A 22,977-nucleotide genomic window follows, 5' to 3' on the forward strand; every position below is an offset into this window, starting at 1 on the left:
ATGTATATACAATATATTATACATTATTGTAAATTATATTGTGTGTGTGTGTGTGTATGTATGTGTGTTTGTATATACAGTAATTACTGTATTTACGAATTTAGCACTAAAATATCACGATGTATTGAAAACATTGACTACAAAAATGCGTTGGATAATCCAGAACGTTGGATAAGCGAGTGTTGGATAAGTGAGACTCTACTGTAATTACTGTATTTACGAATTTAGCACTAAAATATCACGATGTATTGAAAACATTGACTACAAAAATGCGTTGGATAATCCAGAACGTTGGATAAGCGAGTGTTGGATAAGTGAGACTCTACTGTAATTACTGTATTTACGAATTTAGCACTAAAATATCACGATGTATTGAAAACATTGACTACAAAAATGCATTGGATAATCCAGAACGTTGGATAAGCGAGTGTTGGATAAGTGAGACTCTACTGTAATTACTGTATTTACGAATTTAGCACTAAAATATCATGATGTATTGAAAACATTGACTACAAAAATTGTTGGATAATCCAGAACGTTGGATAAGTGAGACTCTACTGTGTGTGTGTGTGTAATATATATATATATATATATATATATATATATATATATATATATATAAATTGCAGCTTAAGCGGCTGAGGGGAAAAAGGAAGGGGCCTGGGGCTGTTAGGAATGGTGGGAGTTGCAGTCCAAAACATTACACAGTCTCGCTTATCCAACATTCTGGATTATCCAACACAGTTTCGATTATCCAACGCACATGCATATACATATATATACATACACACACACACATATACATATATATATAATATATTATTATAATATATATATAATGTTTTGGACTGCAACTCCCACCATTCCTAGCATCCTAATCTCAAAGCAGGCCTCGGAAATGGCCTCAATCGAGCTAGGCCGCACTGAATTCTCCGGTTGCCACGGCAACGAGAGGGAACCCGGAAACAACGTTAAGCAACTGATTGGAGAAAGCTTAGGCGGGGCTATGATTTTTCTTTCCTTTTCTGGCGGCGGATTGGCCATCGGAGGGGGCCATTTTGTTTCGTGATTGGGCTACTTGAGGCATAAGGCGGGGCTAGGACGCCTTGGCGGTGGCTTTCGTTCCTGATTGGCTGCCGAGGCCGTCAGGTGACTGGGGGAAAAACAAGCGGGAAGAATGGCCGGCACCTGAGAGCAAACGGAACGCTGAGGTAAATTGTGAGAAGCTTGGTTGTTTAAAGAACGTGGTTTTTTAATTTCTCAATATGTCTTAATGTAAATGTATAGATATATGTGTGTATTTGTATTTGTTGTTTGTTCGTTCACTCGCTTCCGGCTCTTCGCGGCCTCAGGCCACGCCCACGCCAGAGCTTCCTGTCGGGCGTCGCCGCCCACCGCTCGTTTACCGGGCCCACGCCCTCACTTTTATAATATAATGATTTTATATCAGTTTTAATAATATAATATATTGTATATACATATAATATTGATAAAACTAAGGCCCGGGGGCCGGATGCAGCCTTCCAAGGTCATTTACCTGGCCCCGCCCTCACTTTTATAATATAATATTTTTATTATATCAGTTTTAAAAATATAATTTATTGTATATACATATAATATTGATAAAACTAAGGCCCAAGGGCCGGATGCAGCCCTCCAAGGTCATTTACCTGGCCCCGCCCTCACTTTTATAATATAATATTTTTATTATATCAGTTTTAATAATATAATTTATTGTATATACATATAATATTGATAAAAATATTATAATGTTATACAATAGAATACTAATAATAATACAATATAATAATATTAATTATATGTTATATATTACACACAATATTACAGCCTAGCGGTATAATTCACTATAGTAATATATAATATATAAAATATTATATATAGTATATCACTATAGTAATATATAATATATACAATATTATACTAATAATACAATATAATAATATTAATTATATGTTATATATTACACACAATATTACAGCCTAGCGGTATAGTTCACTATAGTAATATATAATATATAAAATATTATATATAGTATATCACTATAGTAATATATAATATATACAATATTATACTAATAATACAATATAATAATATTAATTATATGTTATATATTACACACAATATTACAGCCTAGCGGTATAGTTCACTATAGTAATATATAATATATAAAATATTATATATAGTATATCACTATAGTAATATATAATATATACAATATTATACTAATAATACATTATAATAATATTAATTATATGTTATATATTACACACAATATTACAGCCTAGCGGTATAGTTCACTATAGTAATATATAATATATAAAATATTATATATAGTATATCACTATAGTAATATATAATATATACAATATTATACTAATAATACAATATAATAATATTAATTATATGTTATATATTACACACAATATTACAGCCTAGCGGTATAGTTCACTATAGTAATATATAATATATAAAATATTATATATAGTATATCACTATAGTAATATATAATATATACAATATTATACTACTAATAATACAATATAATAATATTAATTATATATTATGTATTAAATGTAATATTACTATATAATGATATAGTACAATATAGTAATTTAATGCTTATATTGTGCTATGCTAATAATATATTTGATTTGTAAGCCGCTCTGAGTCCCCTTCGGGTTGAGAAGAGCGGGATATAAATGTAGTAAGTAAATAATAAATATATTATAATATATAATTATAATTATAATATTACAGTCTAGTGGTATAGTTCAATATAGCAATATATAATGCTAATATTGTGCTATGCTAATAATATAATATTATTATAGAACTCCTATAAATCATGGAATTCTCCCCAAACCTCTCTCTGCAGTATGTTCAGTTGCTGATCTATTCCTCTGTTTGCTATGTGCTATAAAAAAGAATAGTAAGTAACTTTATTTTTCTACCCCGCCACCATCTCCCAGCAGGGACTCGGGGTGGCTTGGGGGTGACTGCCTGTATGTTTAAAATTTATTTATTTATTTGCAGGTGAAAGCAGTGGATTCTGAGAAGTCGATGTGACGATGGCGTCGTCAGCCTCAGAATACACTATTGGCGGCGTGAAGATTCTCTTTCCTTGCAAGGCGTATCCTTCCCAGCTGGCCATGATGAACGCGGTAAGTTGTGTCGTCTTAAACTGCATGGACACACAATGACAGGGGTCCCCAAACTAAGGCCCGGGGGCCGGATGCGGCCCTCCAAGGTCATTTACCTGGCCCCCGCCCTCAGTTTTATAATATAATATTTTATATCAGTTTTAATAATATAATATATTGTACTAGCTGTGCCCGGCCACGCGTTGCTGTGGCTTTTTGGATTTGTTTGTTGGCCAGGTGGATTAGCAGGGAATAGCCTTGCAGCCGCAAAGTGTGGCCGTTTTCTTCCTATTGTAATCCTAGTTTGGTGAGCTGGAATACACTGAATAGTCTCGGTGTAGCAGGTATGCATGCTGTTATTAGTGACCTTGATTAGCATGTAATGGCCTTGCAGCTTCAAAGCCTCGCTGCCTCCTCCCTGGGGGATTCCTTTGTTTGGAGGTGCTAGCTGGCCCTGATTGAACCCCCTCCCTTCCTGTCCAGGGAGTTGAAGAAGGACCAGCAGAAGACGGGGCTCAGTGGAAGGCGCCTCCCCCAGGCTACTGTAATCAATAGGAATGATATTTAGTAATAATATGAAAGATGTGGGTGGAATATAATTTCCAAAAAACAGCGAAACTGAGGCCCTGGGGTGAGTGGGTTGTTGGAGACCAAGTGGGTGGAGCTTAGCTCTCTAACTGGCAGCAATTGGATAAAAACAATTATTCCTTTCCCTCTAATTAGGACTTTATTTTTCTTTTCTTTTTGTTGTATTAACCTAGAGCCGTGGATAATGGGTTGTGTTGTCAAATTTTGAGGTTGGGGGGCCTGTAGTTTTGTTGTTTTGTCCGCTGCCCTGATGCCATCACTCTTTTATATATATAGATATACATATATTGAAAATAATATTATGTTACACAATATAATACTAATAATAATACCATATAATAATATTAATTATATGTTATATATTACATATAATATGACAGTATAGTGGTATAGTTCAATATAGTAATATATAATGCTAATATTGTGCTATGATAATAATATAATATATTGTATGTACATACAGCTGCTCTGAGTCCCCTTCAGGGTAAGAAGGGTGGGATATAAATGTAGTAAATAAATGCAGTAAATAAATAATTAATTTTAGACTTAGGCTTGGCCAAAGTCTGAAATGACTTGAAGGCACACAACAACAACAATCCTAATTCACTTGACTATCTCATTGGCCAGAAGCAGGCCCACATTTTCCATTGAAATCCTGATAGGTTTATGTTGGTTAAAATTGTTTTCATTTTTAAATATTGTATTGTTCTTTCATTGTTGTTGTTGTTGTTGTTTTGCACTACAAAAAATAAGACATGTGCAGTGTGCATAGGAATTTGTTCGGGTTTTTTTTCCAAATGATAATTTGGCCCCTCAACAGTCTGAAGGATTGTGGACCGGCCCTCTGCTTCAAAAGTTTGAAGTTCTACCACATGTGGTGGACCTGTGGAAAGGCTGGTGAATTCTGGAGATTAATACATACTGAATGTAAGAAAATTCTTAAAAAAGACTTCCCAATGAAGCCGGAAATTTATCTCCTAGGAATGTTTGAGCTTGATTTCTTTGATGATTTGAATTCGGATAAGCTATTTACATTCCTCGCAACGGCCGCCCGAATAGTGTATGCCAAACTTTGGAAACAAGAGGTGACCCCTTCTAAGAGTCATTGGATAGACAAAATTATGGAAATTAAAGATATGGACAAATTAACATATATGTTAAAGCAGAACAATGGAAAAGGAATTAAGATGACTGACTGGACAAAGTTTGAGAGCTATATAAAGGCAAATCCAAAATAAACGAAAGGAAAAAAGGGAAGAATAATTCTCGGAAGATAGAAGAAAGTTTTTTCTTTTTAGCTCTATTTTAGAGAGATTTAGAGAAGAGATAATAGCGGGTTAAAGGAAAATGAATGGAAGTCAACTCCTTCTTTTTCTTTGTGTGTGTGGGTGTTTTTTTTTGTGTGTGTGTTTTTTTTTTGGGGGGGGGGTATAGTATATGTTTATATGGGTAGAGGGGAGGGAGGGAGGGCAGGGAAGGTTATAGGGTCTTTGATTTTACTGCAAATTTTTTTTTCTCTTCTTTTTGTTTTGTTCTTACTTTCCTATTAGTACATGTTCTCACTCTTTCGCTGTACCTGTTTATAAAACTTGCAATAAAAACGATTTAAAAAAAAAAAAAAAGTTTGAGGACCCCTGCACAATGAACTGAATCCATTCCAATGAGACTAGTGAGCTTCTGCAGATACCACTTATGGCGTTCAATTCAAGCAGCTCTCCTGATGCTTTACTTTTATTTTATTTTAATTCATTGCAGATTGTAAAAGGGCTAAACTCCAAGCAACATTGCCTCTTGGAGAGTCCGACGGGAAGCGGGAAAAGCTTGGCCTTGCTCTGCTCAGCTTTGTCATGGCAACAAGCACAATACGGTGAGCTGGAGTTTGCATGGTGTCAGGTGAAGAAATGGACTTCGGCCCCATCTACACTGCCATAGAAAACCCAGATTATCTGCTTTGAACTGGATTATATGGCAGTGTAGACTCAAGGCCCTTCCACACAGCTATATAACCCTTTACCCTATAATCCATTTCGTATAATCCAGTTCAAAGCAGATAATCTGCATTTTCTATTTTGATAATCTGGTTTATATGGCAGTGTATTTATTTATTATCTATTTATTAATTACGGCATTTATATTCTGCCCTTCTCACCCCGAAGGAGACTCAGAACAGCTTACAAGTTATACGTACATATAATATATTATACATTTATTATTTCAGTCTGATCTTGTTATTATTATAACGTTTATTATTCTACTCTATTTATTATTACATGTATCATTTTCCTGTATTTATTATCATTAGGTTATTACATGTATTATTTTACTCTATTATTATTAAAAGGATACATAAACACATTTGAACTTGAACATGTCCATTTGTATTTTAGAATGTTTTTATGAATGTTGATGTAAATTAATAATTTTTACTCTGATTTATGTGTATTGTATAATTTTTATATGTGTGTTTATTGTAAGCCATTTTACTCTATTATTATTAAAAGGATACATAAACACATTTGAACTTGAACATGTCCATTTGTATTTTAGAATGTTTTTATGAATGTTGATGTAAATTAATAATTTTTACTCTGATTTATGTGTATTGTATAATTTTTATATGTGTGTTTATTGTAAGCCATTTTACTCTATTATTATTAAAAGGATACATAAACACATTTGAACTTGAACATGTCCATTTGTATTTTAGAATGTTTTTATGAATGTTGATGTAAATTAATAATTTTTAATCTGATTTATGTGTATTGTATAATTTTTATATGTGTGTTTATTGTAAGCCATTTTACTCTATTATTATTAAAAGGATACATAAACACATTTGAACTTGAACATGTCCATTTATATTTTAGAATGTTTTATGAATGTTGATGTAAATTAATAATTTTTAATCTGATTTATGTGTACTGTATAATTTTTATATGTGTGTTTATTGTAAGCCGCCCTGAGTCCCCTCTTGGGTGAGAAGGGTGGGATATAAATGTTGTAATAAATAAATAAATTTACATTGAAGAAGATGAGAGTCATGGTTTGATCAGAGTTGGACAGTCTTATCTTAAATTAGAGCTTGATGTAAATATTCAAAAATATTTAACCTATTGATGCCTCAATTAATGTAATTTTTTGGTATCTATTTTTATTTCTGAAATTTCCCACCCTCGGCTTGTACTTGAGTCAATGATTATTTTTGTGGTAAAATTAGATGCCTTCGCTTATATTTGGGAGTATATACGGTAATTTTTTTTTGGTGGGTCTTCAAGTAAGAAAGGAAATATTAGGCGCCTCGGCTTATATTCGGGTCGGCTTATATTCGGTAATATATCTGCTCCATTTAATGATTTCTCCAAGATGACTAAGATTTTAATAAGGAAATAATCAGCAAATACCTCTTGTTTTGTATTCAGACAAGCCCCTGGACAACATGTCAGGTTCAAAGGAATCCAAGAAGCCAGAGCCCTTGATGCCATGCCGTTGTGGTTGCCACACTAGCCGCACAACTCAGAGCCCGGATGGGGCGAAGCAGGACCAAGCGGCCTCTGATGCCTTCACCAACGGTGCCCCCGCCATGCCCACCAGCAGTGGAAATACGTCCAGAAACGAAGGTTATTCTTTTTTTTGTATATATATATTTATTTGATTTATGTGATATATTACATCAAAAGTGGGAGAACATCCAGTTTTTTGACCCAGTTTTTTGAACTGAACACGCCTATCTGTATTTTATAATGTGCTTTATGAATACTGATGTAAGTTAATCATAATTTTTTAACTGATTTATACTGCACTGTATAATTTTTATATATGTGTTTTTTGTAAGCCGCCCTGAGTCCCCTGTTGGGTGAGAAGGGCGGGATATAAATATTGTAAAAAATCATAAATCATATAGGTAGATAGAAAGGTAGAGTGAATAGCTTACAGAGGACAAAGAAAAGGAGTATATATATATATATATATATATATATATAAAATAATAAACTACAATAATAATAGAATAATAATAGAATGATATTTCATATATATATACAGTAGAGTCTCACTTATCCAAGCTAAACGGGCAGGCAGAAGCTTGGATAAGTGAATACCTTGGATAATAAGGAGGGACTAAGGAAAAGCCTATTACACATCAAATTAGGGTATGATTTTACAAATTAAGCACCAAAACATTTAACTTCCGACAATGTTGTTACTGCAAGTTCATTTTATGCAATTGTATCTTTATTTGTAGCCAAATATTGTTTCCAATACATTGCGATGTTTTGGTGCTAAATTCGTAAATACATTAATTGCTACATAACGTTAAGTGTTTCCAAGACATTGCGATGTTTTGGTGCTAAATTCGTAAATACATTAATTGCTACATAACGTTAAGTGTTTCCAAGACATTGCGATGTTTTGGTGCTAAATTCATAAATACATTAATTGCTACATAACGTTAAGTGTTTCCAAGACATTGCGATGTTTTGGTGCTAAATTCGTAAATACATTAATTGCTACATAACGTTACAGTGTTTCCAAGACATGGCAATGTTTTGGTGCTAAATTCGTAAATACATTAATTGCTACATAACGTTACAGTGTACTGATCTGCTTTTCCTGTCGGTTTGTTGTAAAACATGATGTTTGGTGCTTAATTTGTAAAATCATAATGGAATTTGACGTTTAATAGGCTTTTCCTTTATCCCTCCTTATTATCCAACATTTTCACTTATCCAACATTCTGCCAGCCCGTTTATGTTGGATAAGTGAGACTCTAATGTAATACATATGAGTCCTTCTGGGAGATGGTGGCGGAATATAAATAAAGTTTTTATTATTATTATTATTATTATTATTATTATTATTATTATTATTATTATTTCTTTCTGTCAACATTCATGTATGTATTATTTATTATTTATTTAATACATTTATATCCGGCTTGCACATTAAATGCGCATACAATATTATATTATTAGCATAGCACAATACTGGCAATAAATTACCCTATTGTACTATATCTATATATTGTAATATTATTAATAATATTATATACAATATATACTGTATATACTCGAGTATAAGCCTACCCGAATATAAGCCGAGGCACCTAATTTTACCACAAAAAAACTGGGAAAACATTGACTCCAGTGTAAGCCGAGAGTGGTACATTTCGGAAATAAAAATAGATACCAATAAAATTACATTAATTGAGGCATCAGTAGGTTCAATGTTTTTGAATATTTACATAAAACTCAAATTTAAGTTAAGACTGTCCAACTCTGATCAAATCATTATTCTCATCTTCAATGTAAATGTGCTTATGTATCCTTTCAAAAATAATAGAGGAAAATAATACATATAATAATAATAATAAATACAGGAAAATAATACAAGTAATAATAAATACTGGAAAATAATAAATGCAACAACAATAATAATAATAAGATCAGAGTGAAATAATAAATGTGTTAATAATAATAATAAATGTAATAGTAGCAACAATAATAGAGAAAAATAATAAATGTAATAATAATTATAATAGTGAAAAATAATAAATGTACCATATATTCTCGAGTATAAGTTGACCCAAATATAAGCCAACCAGGACCCTCACCCGAGTATAAGCCGAGGGGGGCTTTTTCAGTCTTAAAAAAAGGGCCGAAAAGCTAGGCTTATACTCGAGTATATACAGTAATTAATATTATTATATTGTATTATTAGTATTATATTGTATCACAAAATAATATTATTAATATTATATGCATATACAATATATTATAATACTATATATTGTTGTAAATTACATTGTATATATGTATAGGATGTGTAAAACATGTATGAATGTAACACATCGCTATGTTTTCTTTCTCAGACTCTGTTTTGTTCCCTTTTGATGGAAAGCACACAGCGAAAACCACACTTGCTTCCAAGCTATTTGCAAAGAAACAGGCTTCTTTGCAGGAAGGGGAAGATGATGATTTTAAAGTTGATAGGAAGCGGATTCGTTCACTAGAAACTGAAGAGCAGGTGAGAAAGCTTTCTCTTGGTAATATGAGTTCAGATGTTATCTAATAGTGTTGTTGTTGTGTATCTTCTGACCAATAGTGACCCTATCACAGGGGTTTTGTCAAGATTTTTCTCTGAAGACTTTATCTTTGCTTTCTGAGGCTGAGAGAGTGTGACTTTCCCAAAGGTTTATAATTGTTAATACATGTTTTTATTAGTTTTTGTCAAATTTTTATAATTGTGCATGTCTCTTGTCTATTGTTGTGTTTTATATTGCTACAAGCAATGCCCGGCCATGCGTTGCTGTGGCTTATGCTTTCAGAGCGTTGTTCTTTATTTACTGTCCTGATTTTGGAGATTATATTGTTCTGCATTATTATATCACAGTAATTATTACATATTATATTTATAATCTTACATTATCTGCTTAGAACTGGATTATATGAGGCCCCCTCTACACAGCTGTATAAAATGCACACTGAAGTGGATTATATGGCAGTGCGGAGTCAAGATAATCCAGTTCAAAGCAGATAATATAAGATTATAAATGGGTTATATAGCTGTATATATAGCTTGAGTCTACACTGCCATATACTGTAATCCAGTTAAAATCTGATAATCTGTATTTTATAGGCAGTGTGGAAGAGGCCTAAGTGAGGCCTAACTCTGCCTGTCCCCTGGGCTGAGTGGGTTGCTAGGAGACCAAGTGGGTGGAGCTTAGCCTTCTAACTGGCAGCAATTGTATAAAAACAATTATTCTTCTCCCTCTAATTAGGACTTTATTTTTCTTTTCTTTTTGTTGTATGAACGTAGAGGCACGGATGAGGGGTTGTGCTGCCAAGTTTAGTGTTTCTGGGATGTGTAGTTTTGTTGTTTTGTACTAGGCCGAAATTTCATTACCCTTTTATATATAGTTTTTTTTAAATTCGGGCTTAGCCCCATGTAAGCCGCCCTGAGTCCCCTTTGGGGAGATAGTGGCAAGGTATAAAAATAAGGTTATTATTATTATTATTATTATTATTATTATTATTATTATTATTGCTTCACTTGTTTCTTTAATCTGAACAGGCTAGAAAACGACACCGACTGGCTAAAGGGGTCCAGTTTGTCGATGCCTTGGAAATTTATCAGCAGCATAAAAATGGGGAATTGATTGTGTCTTCTGGGAAAACTACGCCTTCCTCTCTCAAAACAGTAAGTACAGCAGACCTGGATTGTAATGGTAAAAAAGAAACATAAAACATGGTTGTCGATGTTATATTAAATGTAGCTATGGATAGGAAACGAAGTAACCTCTGTTGGAGATGTGGCATGAATAAAGGATGCTGTCATGAGATTTGCTTCTCCTGAGCGGACTTTGACCCCTTGGTTCTGTGCAAGTCAGGTTGTGTGCCTCATTCAGTTTTTCATGGATTTTTGCATCCCAAACTTACCTGTAAATAGGGTTGTTGCATGTCTTTCGGGCTGTGTGGCCATGTTCCAGAAGTATTCTCTCCTGATGTTTCGCCCACATCTATGGCAGGCATCCTCAGAGGTTGTGAGGTATGGATAAAATAAGTAAGGAAGGCAAATATATATCTCTAGAGAGTCCAGGGTGTGACAAGAGTCCTTTGTCAGTTGGAAGCCAGCACTAATGTTTCAGTTAATCACCCTAATTAGCATTGTTTTACTCTCCTGCTTTTAATATTTTATGCTATATGTTGATTACTATGATGGTTTTATTGATATTGATGTTTTACTGTTGGAATAATTGTTTTATCATTTTATTGTTGTATGTTTTCGGGCTTGGTCCCCATGTAAGCCGCTCCGAGTCCACATTGGGGAGATGGGGCGGGGTATAAAAATAAAGTTATTATTATTATTATTATTATTATTATTATTATTATTGGAAAGGTTTGTCTCTTGCCTGGGGGGCATCCTTTGTTCAGAGTCATTAGCCGTCCTTGGGGCTCCTCTTACCTTCCTTGCCTAGTTTCTCCATGCCTCACAACCTCTGAGGATTCCTGCCATAGATGTGGGCGAAACGTCAGGAGAGAATGCTTCTGGAACACGGCCAGACAGCCCGAAAGACATACAACAACCCTATATGATAGACCTCACAACCTCCGAGGATGCCTGCCATAGATGTGGGCGATACGTCAGGAGAGAATGCTTCTGGAACACGGCCAGACAGCCCGAAAGACATACAACAACCCTATATGATAGACCTCACAACCTCCGAGGATGCCTGCCATAGATGTGGGCGATACGTCAGGAGAGAATGCTTCTGGAACACGGCCAGACAGCCCGAAAGACATACAACAACCCTATATGATAGACCTCACAACCTCCGAGGATGCCTGCCATAGATGTGGGCGATACGTCAGGAGAGAATGCTTCTGGAACACGGCCAGACAGCCCGAAAGACATACAACAACCCTATATGATAGACCTCACAACCTCCGAGGATGCCTGCCATAGATGTGGGTGAAACTTCAGGAGAGAATGCTTCTGGAACATGGCCAGACAGTCCGAAAGACATACAACAACCCTATATGATAGACCTCACAACCTCCGAGGATGCCTGCCATAGATGTGGGCGAAACGTCAGGAGAGAATGCTTCTGGAACATGGCCAGACAGTCCGAAAGACATACAACAACCCTATATGATAGACCTCACAACCCCTGAGGATGCCTGCCATAGATGTGGGCGATACGTCAGGAGAGAATGCTTCTGGAACATGGCCAGACAGTCCGGAAAACGCACAACAACCCTTTTTGATATACCTCCCAACCTCTGAGGATGCCTGCCATAGATGTGGGCGATACGTCAGGAGAGAATGCTTCTGGAACATGGCCAGACAGCCCGAAAGACATACAACAACCCTATATGATAGACCTCACAACCTCTGAGGATGCCTGCCATAGATGTGGGCGAAACGTCAGGAGAGAATGCTTCTGGAACATGGCCAGACAGCCCGAAAGACATACAACAACCCTATATGATAGACCTCACAACCTCTGAGGATGCCTGCCATAGATGTGGGCGAAACGTCAGGAGAGAATGCTTCTGGAACATGGCCAGACAGCCCGAAAGACATACAACAACCCTATATGATAGACCTCACAACCCCTGAGGATGCCTGCCATAGATGTGGGCGAAACGTCAGGAGAGAATGCTTCTGGAACATGGCCAGACAGCCCGAAAGACATACAACAACCCTATATGATAGACCTCACAACCTCTGAGGATGCCTGCCATAGATGTGGGCGAAACGTCAGGAGAGAATGCTTCTGGAACATGGCCAGACAGCCCGAAAGACATACAACAACCCTATATGATAGACCTCACAACCCCTGAGGATGCCTGCCATAGATGTGGGCGAAACGTCAGGAGAGAATGCTTCTGGAACATGGCCAGACAGCCCGAAAGACATACAACAACCCTATATGATAGACCTCACAACCCCTGAGGATGCCTGCCATAGATGTGGGCAAAACGTCAGGAGAGAATGCTTCTGGAACACGGCCAGACAGCCCGAAAGACATACAACAACCCTATATGATAGACCTCACAACCTCTGAGGATGCCTGCCATAGATGTGGGCGAAACGTCAGGAGAGAATGCTTCTGGAACATGGCCAGAGATTAGTACCAAAAGGGTTACGAATCAGTTTTTGGTTAACCTTAGATTTGGTTTGGTTGTTTGGGGTGACGATTCAGAAAATTGCATTGGAAAGACCACATCAGCGCTAGTTTTGAATGCAGGCCATCCAGTAGTCGCCATCTGCTCGCCCACTGGTGGTCCATGGACCACGGGTTGGGAACCACTGGTGTAGACAGAACAGCTTGGGGTAGATACATGGCCTCTTAACTTAAACAAGAAAGTGCTTTTCCTTTACACTCTCCGCCACCCTTTCTTTCTTTGCTGCTATAAGTTAATGACCTCAGCTGCCACAATGACTTAATATGTTGGACAACTTGTATTGATTTTCCCTGTCGCTGCTGTAAGTATCTAACAGAAAACCAGTCACCGCACAATTAAGTTGCTTCTATAGTTAGCATCCTTCTCTTGTAGCAGAGTTGAGCGTTATAGGAAATCAATAGGGATTCCTTCAGCCGAATTGCTTCACAAGGAGTAAACCCTCTCCCGTCAGACTCTGGGATGTTCAAAATCTCTCATCGGAGTTTTGAATTTTAAAAAATCATGTTTTTACAAAAATGTTTCGCTTCTTCTGGGTTGGAACTCTGACTTATCCTTACCGATAGAAGACTTAGTTCAGATATTAACATCAAGCCATAGTTGGGCATTTTGCAAACAAACCTATTCTGGTTGGCTTATATTTGGGTCGGCTTATACTCCAGTATATATGGTACATTTATTATTTTCCTCTATTATTATTGGCTTTGGTACATTTATTATTTTACTCTACTTATTATTATTATTATTACATTTATCATTTTACTCTTGTTATTATTGCTACTATTCCATTTATTTTAATCTATTTTTTATTATTAATGCATGTAGAGTGTCACTTATCCAACATAAACGGGCCAGCAGAAGCTTGGATAAGCGAATATCTTGGATAATAAGGAGGGATTAAGGAAAAGTCTATTAAACATCAAATTAGGTTATGATTTTACAAATTAAGCACCAAAACATCATGTTATACAACAAATTGGACAGAAAAAGTAGTTCAATAAACAATAATGTTATGTTATAATTGCTGTATTTACGAATTTTGCACCAAAATATCACAATATATTGAAAACATTGACTACAAAAATGGCTTGGATAATCCAGAGGCTTGGATAAGTGAGGCTCTACTGTATTCCATTTATTTTAATCTATTTTTTATTATTATTAATACATGTATTATTTCATTCTGATATTATTGTTACTGCATTTATTTATTTTATTTATTTATTTACATCACTTTTGCCCCGCCTTTCTCCCCAAGGGACTCAAAGTGGCTTACAATAAATAGGCAAAAATTCAATTTCACTCTATTTATTATTGTTAATACATTTACCAATTTACTCTATTATTACATTTATTATTTTACTGTATTTGTTATTATTACATTTATTATTTTACTCTATTATTATTGACACAACAACACAGTATGACACAGCAAACAAGATAGATATGCTGGATTTCATATTACAAAAGCACAAGTCGAACACTTCCCAAGTGTTTAGGACTGTGTGATTATTATTATTATTATTATTATTATTATTATTATTATTATTATTAAAAGGATACATAAGCACATTTACACTGAAGAAGTTGAGAATAATGATTTAATCAGCGTTGGACAGTCTTATCTGAAACTACAGTTTTATGTAAATATTCAAAATTGTTATTTTATTATTATGTATTTTTATTTCTGAGATTTACCGCTCACGGCTTATACTTGAGTCAATGTTTTCCCAGTTTTTTTAATGGTAAAATTATGTGCTTTGGCTTATAGTCAGGTTGGCTTATACTTGAGTATATACCGTATATATAATTAGCAAAGCATGTTACATGATATATATATATATATATATATATATATATATATATATATATATAGCAAAGCATGTTACATTGAACTGGGTTATATGGTAGTGTGGACTCAGATAATCCAGTTCAAAGCAGATATTGTGGATTATCTGCCTTGATATTCTGTGTTATATGGCTGTGTCAAAGGGCCCTCAGTAGGCTATTGTTGTGCCTACAATTATTATTATTATTACAATTATTATTGTTCACTAGCTGTGCCCGGCCCTGCGTTGCTGTGGTGTTGTCTGGTGGTGTTGGTGAGAACTTGTTGAGGTAGTGGTGGTATTGAATGTCTGTTGTATGGTAGTATTCATGTTTAGTATGCATTTGGTTGTTTGTGTACTGTGAAAGTGGTGAGGGTAGAGGGGGTCTATGTCCCTGTGTAGTATTGTATAGTATTTATACGTTGTCCATGTGTTGTGAATGCTTGGATTGTGTCCTGCTGCATAGTAGAAAGGGTTGGGCTGGATGGCCCTTAGGGGTCTCTCCAAACTTTTGTGCCTGTCCCCTGGGCTGAGTAGGTTGCTAGGAGACCAAGTGGGCAGAACTTAGCCTTGTAACTGGCAGCAATTGGATAAAAACAATTATTCCCCTCCCTCTAATTAGGACTTTATTTTTCTTTTCTTTTTTGTTGTATCAACCTAGAGGCGTGGATGATGGGTTGTGTTGTCAAATTTCGAGGTTGGGGGGCCTGAAGTTTTGTTGTTTTGTCCGCTGCCCTGATGCCATCACTCTTTTATATATATACTAGCTGTGCCCGGCCACGCGTTGCTGTGGCAAAATGGTGGTGGTATTGGTTAAAAATTGTTGTGTAATTTTTATTTGACTTTATTTTCATTTTTTATTAATTTTATTGTAAGTTATATTTTTATTTATTATATTTTATTATTTTCTTGTATTATTTTTAGTTATTTTCTGTTATTATAGTATTTTATTGTATTAATTTTTTAGTGTTTTTTATTATTTTTTATTGGGTTGCAAGTTGGAGGAGCTTAGCCTTCTAACTGGCAGCAATTGGATAAAAGCAATTATTCCTCTCTCTCTAATTAGGACTTTATTTTTCTTTTCTTTTTTGTTGTATCAACCTAGAGCCGTGGATGATGGGTTGTGTTATCAAATTTCGAGGTTGGGGGGCCTGAAGTTTTGTTGTTTTGTCCGCTGCCCTGATGCCATCACTCTTTTATATATATAGATAGATTAAAACAAAATGAGAAAGAAGTGAAATATCGTCTAAATACCTGACTCCTGTCAAAAATTAGAGCTATTTTTGTTTCTTATTGCCTTCCACTGTTGCTTTCTCGGCATAAGTGTTTTCCCAGAAGTCATGTACTTTCCCAGATAAGTCAGCATTTATTGTAAAATAAAGTTAAGTGCTTCTCAGCTAAGGGAAGTGATTGTGCAGGCATGGATCTAAGCAGAGAGGTGCATTTCAAATATTTTTAGAGTGTACTTTGTGTTCCTCTCAAGCCTCGTACCTTGAAAGTCCTAACAAGCCAAACTATAATGGTTGCTTTTGTAAGAACAAGGAATCTGTTTGGCTTTAATGTGCAATAAATAATAGGAGTGATGTCAAATTTGACAACTGTCAAGCTGTATGGAGTTAGATTTTAAAGATTGTTAGATGCCAGCAGGGGGTGCTGTTGGTTTTCAGATGCAAATACTTATTCTAATTATTGTTTTTAATTTCATCAAGCTTTCAGCTTAAAAAATCCATGATGTCTAGCTCATAACAATAAACCTTAATCTGGTGATATTTTAGCATGTTCAGTGGACTCTTGGATTATACAATATGAATAAAAGACTTATCGTCTGTGGCAAGAGAAGTACAGTAGAGTCTCACTTATCCAACATTCTGGATTATCCAACGAATTTTTGTAGTCCATGTTTTCAATGCATTGTGATATTTTGGTACTAAATTCGTAAATACAGTAATTACTACATAGCATTACTGCGTATTGAACTACTTTTTCTGTCAAACATGATGTTTTGGTGCTTAATTTGTAAAATCATAACCTAATTTGATGTTTAATAGGCTTTTCCTTAATCCCTCCTTATTATCCAAGATATTCGCTTATCCAAGCTTCTGCCGGCCCGTTTAGCTTGGATAAGTGAGACTCTACTGTATAGTATATACAATATAATTTATAATAATATATAATATTATAATATATTGTGTGTGTGTGTGTGTGTGTGTGTGTGTGTGTGTGTATATATATATATATATATATATATATAATACTATTTATATCCCGCCCTTCTCACTCCGAAGGGGACTCAGAGCGGCTTACAAATTAAATTTACATACAATTTTATATTATTAGCATAGCACAATACTGGCAATAAATTACTATATTGTAGTATATCAATATATTGTAATATTATTGTTAATATTACATGTAATATATAGTTAACATTATTATACTGTATTATTAGTATTATATTGTATTGCAAAATAATATTATTAATATTATATGCATATACAATATATTATATTATATTGTATAATTGTATATGCATATAATAATATTATTATTTTGTAATACAATATAATACAAATAATATAATATAATAATATTAATTATATATTACATGTAATATTATTCATAATATTACAATATATAGATATAGTACAGTATGGTAATTTGTTGCCAGTATTGTGCTATGCTAATAATATAATATTGTATGTAAATTTAATCTGTAAGCCGCTCTGAGTCCCCTTCGGGGTGAGAAGGGTGGGATATAAATATAATAAATAAATACTGTAATAAATAAATAATAATAATTCCTTTTGAAATTGGCTGATGTTGTTACCAGTTCTAAAGCCCGAGACAAAAAGAGGCCAAGAGAGAAAACCAACAGGAAACTCTTTATTCTCTTTAATGTTGTGATGAGATACAATCCATGACCGGGTCTGCCTGCCTGGTGTTTATTCATAATATATCCTTTGAAGGACGTTTTTCTCTCTTTTATGCTAAGTACATATTACCAAAGCCAGGCTGTGCATGGAACCCTTTGAACATACCTATGTATTCCTTTTTTTGAAAAAAGCAATCCTACTTTTTTGTCTCAAACCTAGAGGGCAAGTGTTTTCAGTAGAAGAATTAAAACATATTTGTTCACTTAAAAAGATTTGCCGTGGGTTATATAAGAATGGCATCAGAGAGCCATGACTTTTTTGAAAAGCATTTATATGAACAGTTAAAAGGGCACTGAGCTTTTGTTTGGACCTGACCTTTTATCTTAAAAGAGTGAATGTTTTAAAGGAGAGGCCTTTGTATGTATGACTGGCAGCTTCAGGAAAATAAAACTTCAAACAGAAACGGTGTAGTTCAGTAAACACTGTGCATCTGATTATCTTTATTATTATTATTCTTTTTAAAAATACTGGTTCCGCAGATAAATTTGAACCTTACCACCTGACTACCCAGATGTGCATGTTTGATGTTTGAGGGATTTTGGTATCATAAAAAGAAAATTCAAGATTCAGTATGCCAAATGTTCTTTCTTATTGTCTGGAGGTGAGATTTTAATCACAGGAGAAGGGACTGTTAGCCTGAATTATAACCATGAATGGCACTTTTTGTATTAATGTGTTGTCGAAGGCTTTCATGGCCGGGATTACAGGGTTGCTGTATGTCTTTCGGGCTGTGTGGCCATGTTCCAGAAGCATTCTCTCCTGACGTTTCGCAGTTGGCAGATTGTAATTTTGTCAATGTCTATTGTTTCCAAATGCCGGCTGAGATCTTTTGGCACGGCATCCAGTGTGCCCATCACCACCGGGACCACCTGCACTGGTTTCTGCCAGAGTCTTTGAAGTTCAATCTTGAGGTCCTGAGAGCGGCTGAGTTTTTCCTGTTGTTTTTCTTCAATGCGACTGTCACCTGGGATGGCGACATCAATGATCCAAACCTTGTTCTTTTCCACAACTGTGATGTCTGGTGTGTTGTGTTCCAGAACTTTGTCAGTCTGGATTCGGAAGTCCCACAGTATCTTTGCGTGCTCATTTTCCACAACCTTTGCAGGTTTGTGATCCCACCAGTTCTTAACTGCAGGGAGGTGATACTTAAGGCATAGGTTCCAATGAATCATTTGGGCCACATAGTTGTGCCTCTGTTTGTAGTCTGTCTGTGCGATTTTCTTACAGCAGCTGAGGATATGATCAATGGTTTCGTCGGTTTCCTTGCACAGTCTGCATTCTGATTATATTATTATTTTATTTTATTATGACACAGCAAACAAGATAGATATGCTGGATTTCATATTATTATTATTATTATTATTATTATTATTATTATTATTGTATAACACAGCAAATGGAGCCTCGGTGGCGAAGTGTGTTAAAGCACTGAGCTGCTGAACTTGCAGACTGAAAGGTCCCAGGTTCAAATCCCAGGAGCGGAGTGAGCACCCACTGTTAGCTCCAGCTTCTGCCAACCTACCAGTTCGAAAACATGCCAATGTGAGTAGATCAATAGGTACCGCTCTGGCAGGAAGGTAACAGTGCTCTATGCAGTCCTGCCAGTGACCACATGACCTTGGAGGTGTCTGCGGACAACGCCGGCTCTTCGGCTTAGAAATGGAGATGAGCCCCAACCCCCAGAGTCGGTCACGACTCGACTTAACGTCAGAGGAAACTGTACCTTTTTATATTATACTAGCTGTGCCCGGCCACGCGTTGCTGTGGTGAAGTATGGGAAATAAAGTATTGAGGAATTGGTGGTAGTTAAAATAAATGGTAAAGGTTTTCTCCTGACATTAAGTCCAGTTGTGTCCAACTGCACACTGAAGTGGATTATATGGCAGTGGAGTCAGGATAATCCAGTTCAAAGCAGATAATATAAGATTATAAATGGGTTATATAGCTGTGTGGAAGGGCCTTGAGTCTACCCTGCCATATAATCCAGTTCAAATCTAATAATCTGTATTTTATAGGCAGTGGGGAATAGCTTAAGTGAGGCCTAACTCTGCCTGTCCCCTGGGCTGAGTGGGTTGCTAGGAGACCAAGTGGGCAGAGCTTAGCCTTTTAACTGGCAGCAATTGGATGAAAACAATTATTCCTCTCCCTCTAATTAGGACTTTATTTTTCTTTTCTTTTTGTTGTATGAACCTAGAGGCACGGATGAGGGGTTGTGCTGCCAAGTTTAGTGTTTCTGGGATGTGTAGTTTTGTTGTTTCGTCCTAGGCCGAAATTTCATTACCCTTTTATATAGAGTCTCACTTATCCAAGCTAAACGGGCCGGCAGAAGCTTGGATAAGCGAATATCTTGGATAATAAGGAGGGATTAAGGAAAAGCCTATTAAACATCAAATTAAGTTATGATTTTACAAATTAAGCACCAAAACATCATGTTTAACAACAAATTTGACAGAAAAAGTAGTTCAATACGCAGTAATGTTATGTTGTAATTACTGTATTTACCAATTTAGCACCAAAATATCATGATATATTGAAAACATTGATTACAAAAATGGCTTGGATTATCCAGAGGCTTGGATAAGCGAGGCTTGGATAAGTGAGATTCTACTGTATATAGATTATTAGTATAGCACAATATAAGCACTATATAAGCATTATATATTATTACTAGCTGTGCCCGGCCACGCGTTGCTGTGGCTAGGACTTAATTTTTCTTTTCTTTTTGTTGTATGAACGTAGAGGCGTGGATGAGAGGTTGTGCTGTCAATTTTCGAGGTTGTGGGGCGTTTAGTTTAGTTGTTTTGTCCGGTGCCGTGATTCCATTACGCTTTTATATATATAGATTGTACTATACGACTATATTGCAATATTATTAGTAATATTACATGTAATATAAATCTAGCATTATAATAGTGTAATATTATTATTATATATAGATTATTAGTATAGCACAATATAAGCACTATATAAGCATTATATATTATTATATTGTACTATACGACTATATTGCAATATTATTAGTAATACTAATACTTTTACTTATCCTGAATCCCACTCTGCTCTCCATCCTCATTTTTATTTTTTGCAAAGAAACGGGAGCAGCTGCGTTTAGGACCCTTTTCCTCCCCCTTTTCCATTCAGCCAGAAAGTAAACAGTAAATGGAGAGTAGTGTAACAAACACTTGGAGTATCAAGAAACGGCTGTGAAAAGGATCTGTCTTAATGTGCTAGCCCATTGGAGTTTAACATATTGCTTACAACCTGCACAATAGGCCTTGAGTGACTTTGGTTACGCATTCCAGGAGACTGGCAGTCGGTTACAATCAGAGCGCGGGCTCTGGGCCGGCTAGCTTACCGTGGACGGGAGGAGGAAAGTTGTGGATTTGTATTACACACTCTCACCCGGACACAGTATCCGATCCTCTGCCCCCGCTGATGGACGTCCTGAATGCGCTCTTTGAAGCGAGCTCCAGCTTAATTAAAGCGTTTGCTTGGTTAGCGGCGAGCCCGTGATAAATATTGAATCGGGTTCACCTGCTGGTTACGGCGAGGGGATCAACAGATGCTTTGTGCACTTTTAATCAAGAAGACGAAGACGACGGCTCTTAAGAGAAGCGGGTCGGGCTTTCTTGTGGGGAAAAAAGAGACGTCTTGATAAAGCTCCTTGTGTGAGATTTCGCACACGGGGCACCAGAACCAAGCACACTTTGTACTTTGTTTTCGGCGATACTCAGGTGGAGGATATCGAGGAAGCTCTTATCGCGTCTTGTGTCAAGGATCACGACCCCGTTGTTTGTTTAGCCTGATATGGCATTCAATTTTACGTTTCCATTTCTGATGTTTCAGTCCTCCGCCTTTATAGCCATTGACCTCCTAAGCTGGCTTATCTTGAGCGACGTTGTCCTTTGGAGCAGGCAGCTGTGGTGATGGGTTGGCCATGACATCTATCTGGAAGGCTTTTCGTTGCTTAGATGGCTGTGAAGAAGCCTTGGTTACTCATAGGAATATTTAACAGAACACAGACAAGATATCACTCTGTTTTATATTGACTTGTTGGAAGAAATTATAATCTACTAGCTGTGCCCGGCCACGCATTGCTGTGGCTTATGGGAATCCTTTGTTGGCCAGGTGGAATAGCAGGGAATAGATTTGCAGTCTCAAAGCCTGGCCGTTTTCTGGAGTAGCTGGAGCTTTTTGTTGTATGAACGTAGAGGCATGGATGAGGGGTTGTGCTGCCAAGTTTTGTGTTTCTGGGATGTGTAGTTTTGTTGTTTTGTCCTAGGCTGAAATTTCATTACTCTTTTATATATATACCCTGTTTCCCTGAAAATAAGACATCCCCAAAAAATAAGACCTAGTAGAAGTTTTGCTGAATTGCTAAATATAAGGCCTCCCCCGAAAGTAAGACCTAGTAAGTTTTTGTTTGGAAGCATGCCCAGCACCCGCCAAACAAAACACCATAGCATGCAGGATTGGTAAATGTACATAATAATAATAATAATAATTATTATTATTATTATTATTATTATTATTTTATTTTTATACCCCGCTTCCATCTCCCAAGAAGGACTCAGGGCGGCTTACATACCAGTTGTATATGGAAATAATAGTAGTAACAAGAAATTCTTGACAGGAGTCACAGTTTGTCTGGTTTAGTTATGTTGGTTTGTGATGACAACTACTGTACAGTATAGAATAAATGTTCATTTTTTTGTTCAACAATGAATACGAATTCTTCATGGAAAAATAAGACATCCCCTGAAAATAAGACCTAGCGCATCTT

At 35.8% G+C, this 22,977-nt stretch overlaps 1 protein-coding gene across 4 annotated transcripts in view; it reads left to right on the forward strand.

Moving 5' to 3' along the window:
• Positions 1–833: 833 nt before the first annotated feature.
• brip1 (BRCA1 interacting helicase 1) overlaps positions 834–22,977 on the forward strand; it is a 192,726-nt gene continuing 170,582 nt past the window's right edge. For 3 of the 4 annotated variants that reach the window (XR_010000101.1, XR_010000102.1, XM_062959249.1), the window contains exons 1-6: positions 834–1,211; positions 3,055–3,182; positions 5,505–5,616; positions 7,169–7,366; positions 9,616–9,770; positions 10,818–10,943. Coding sequence is in view for 2 of the 4 variants with exons in the window: in XM_062959249.1 (XP_062815319.1) it covers positions 3,090–3,182; positions 5,505–5,616; positions 7,169–7,366; positions 9,616–9,770; positions 10,818–10,943 (684 nt within the window). In the remaining 2 variants the exon portion in view is untranslated. The remainder of the gene's footprint in view (positions 1,212–3,054; positions 3,183–5,504; positions 5,617–7,168; positions 7,367–9,615; positions 9,771–10,817; positions 10,944–22,977) is intronic. The other variant, XM_062959250.1, reaches the window with a different exon arrangement.

Source organism: Anolis carolinensis, unplaced genomic scaffold (assembly GCF_035594765.1).
Source record: "Anolis carolinensis isolate JA03-04 unplaced genomic scaffold, rAnoCar3.1.pri scaffold_7, whole genome shotgun sequence".
Taxonomy (NCBI): Eukaryota; Metazoa; Chordata; class Lepidosauria; order Squamata; family Dactyloidae; genus Anolis; species Anolis carolinensis.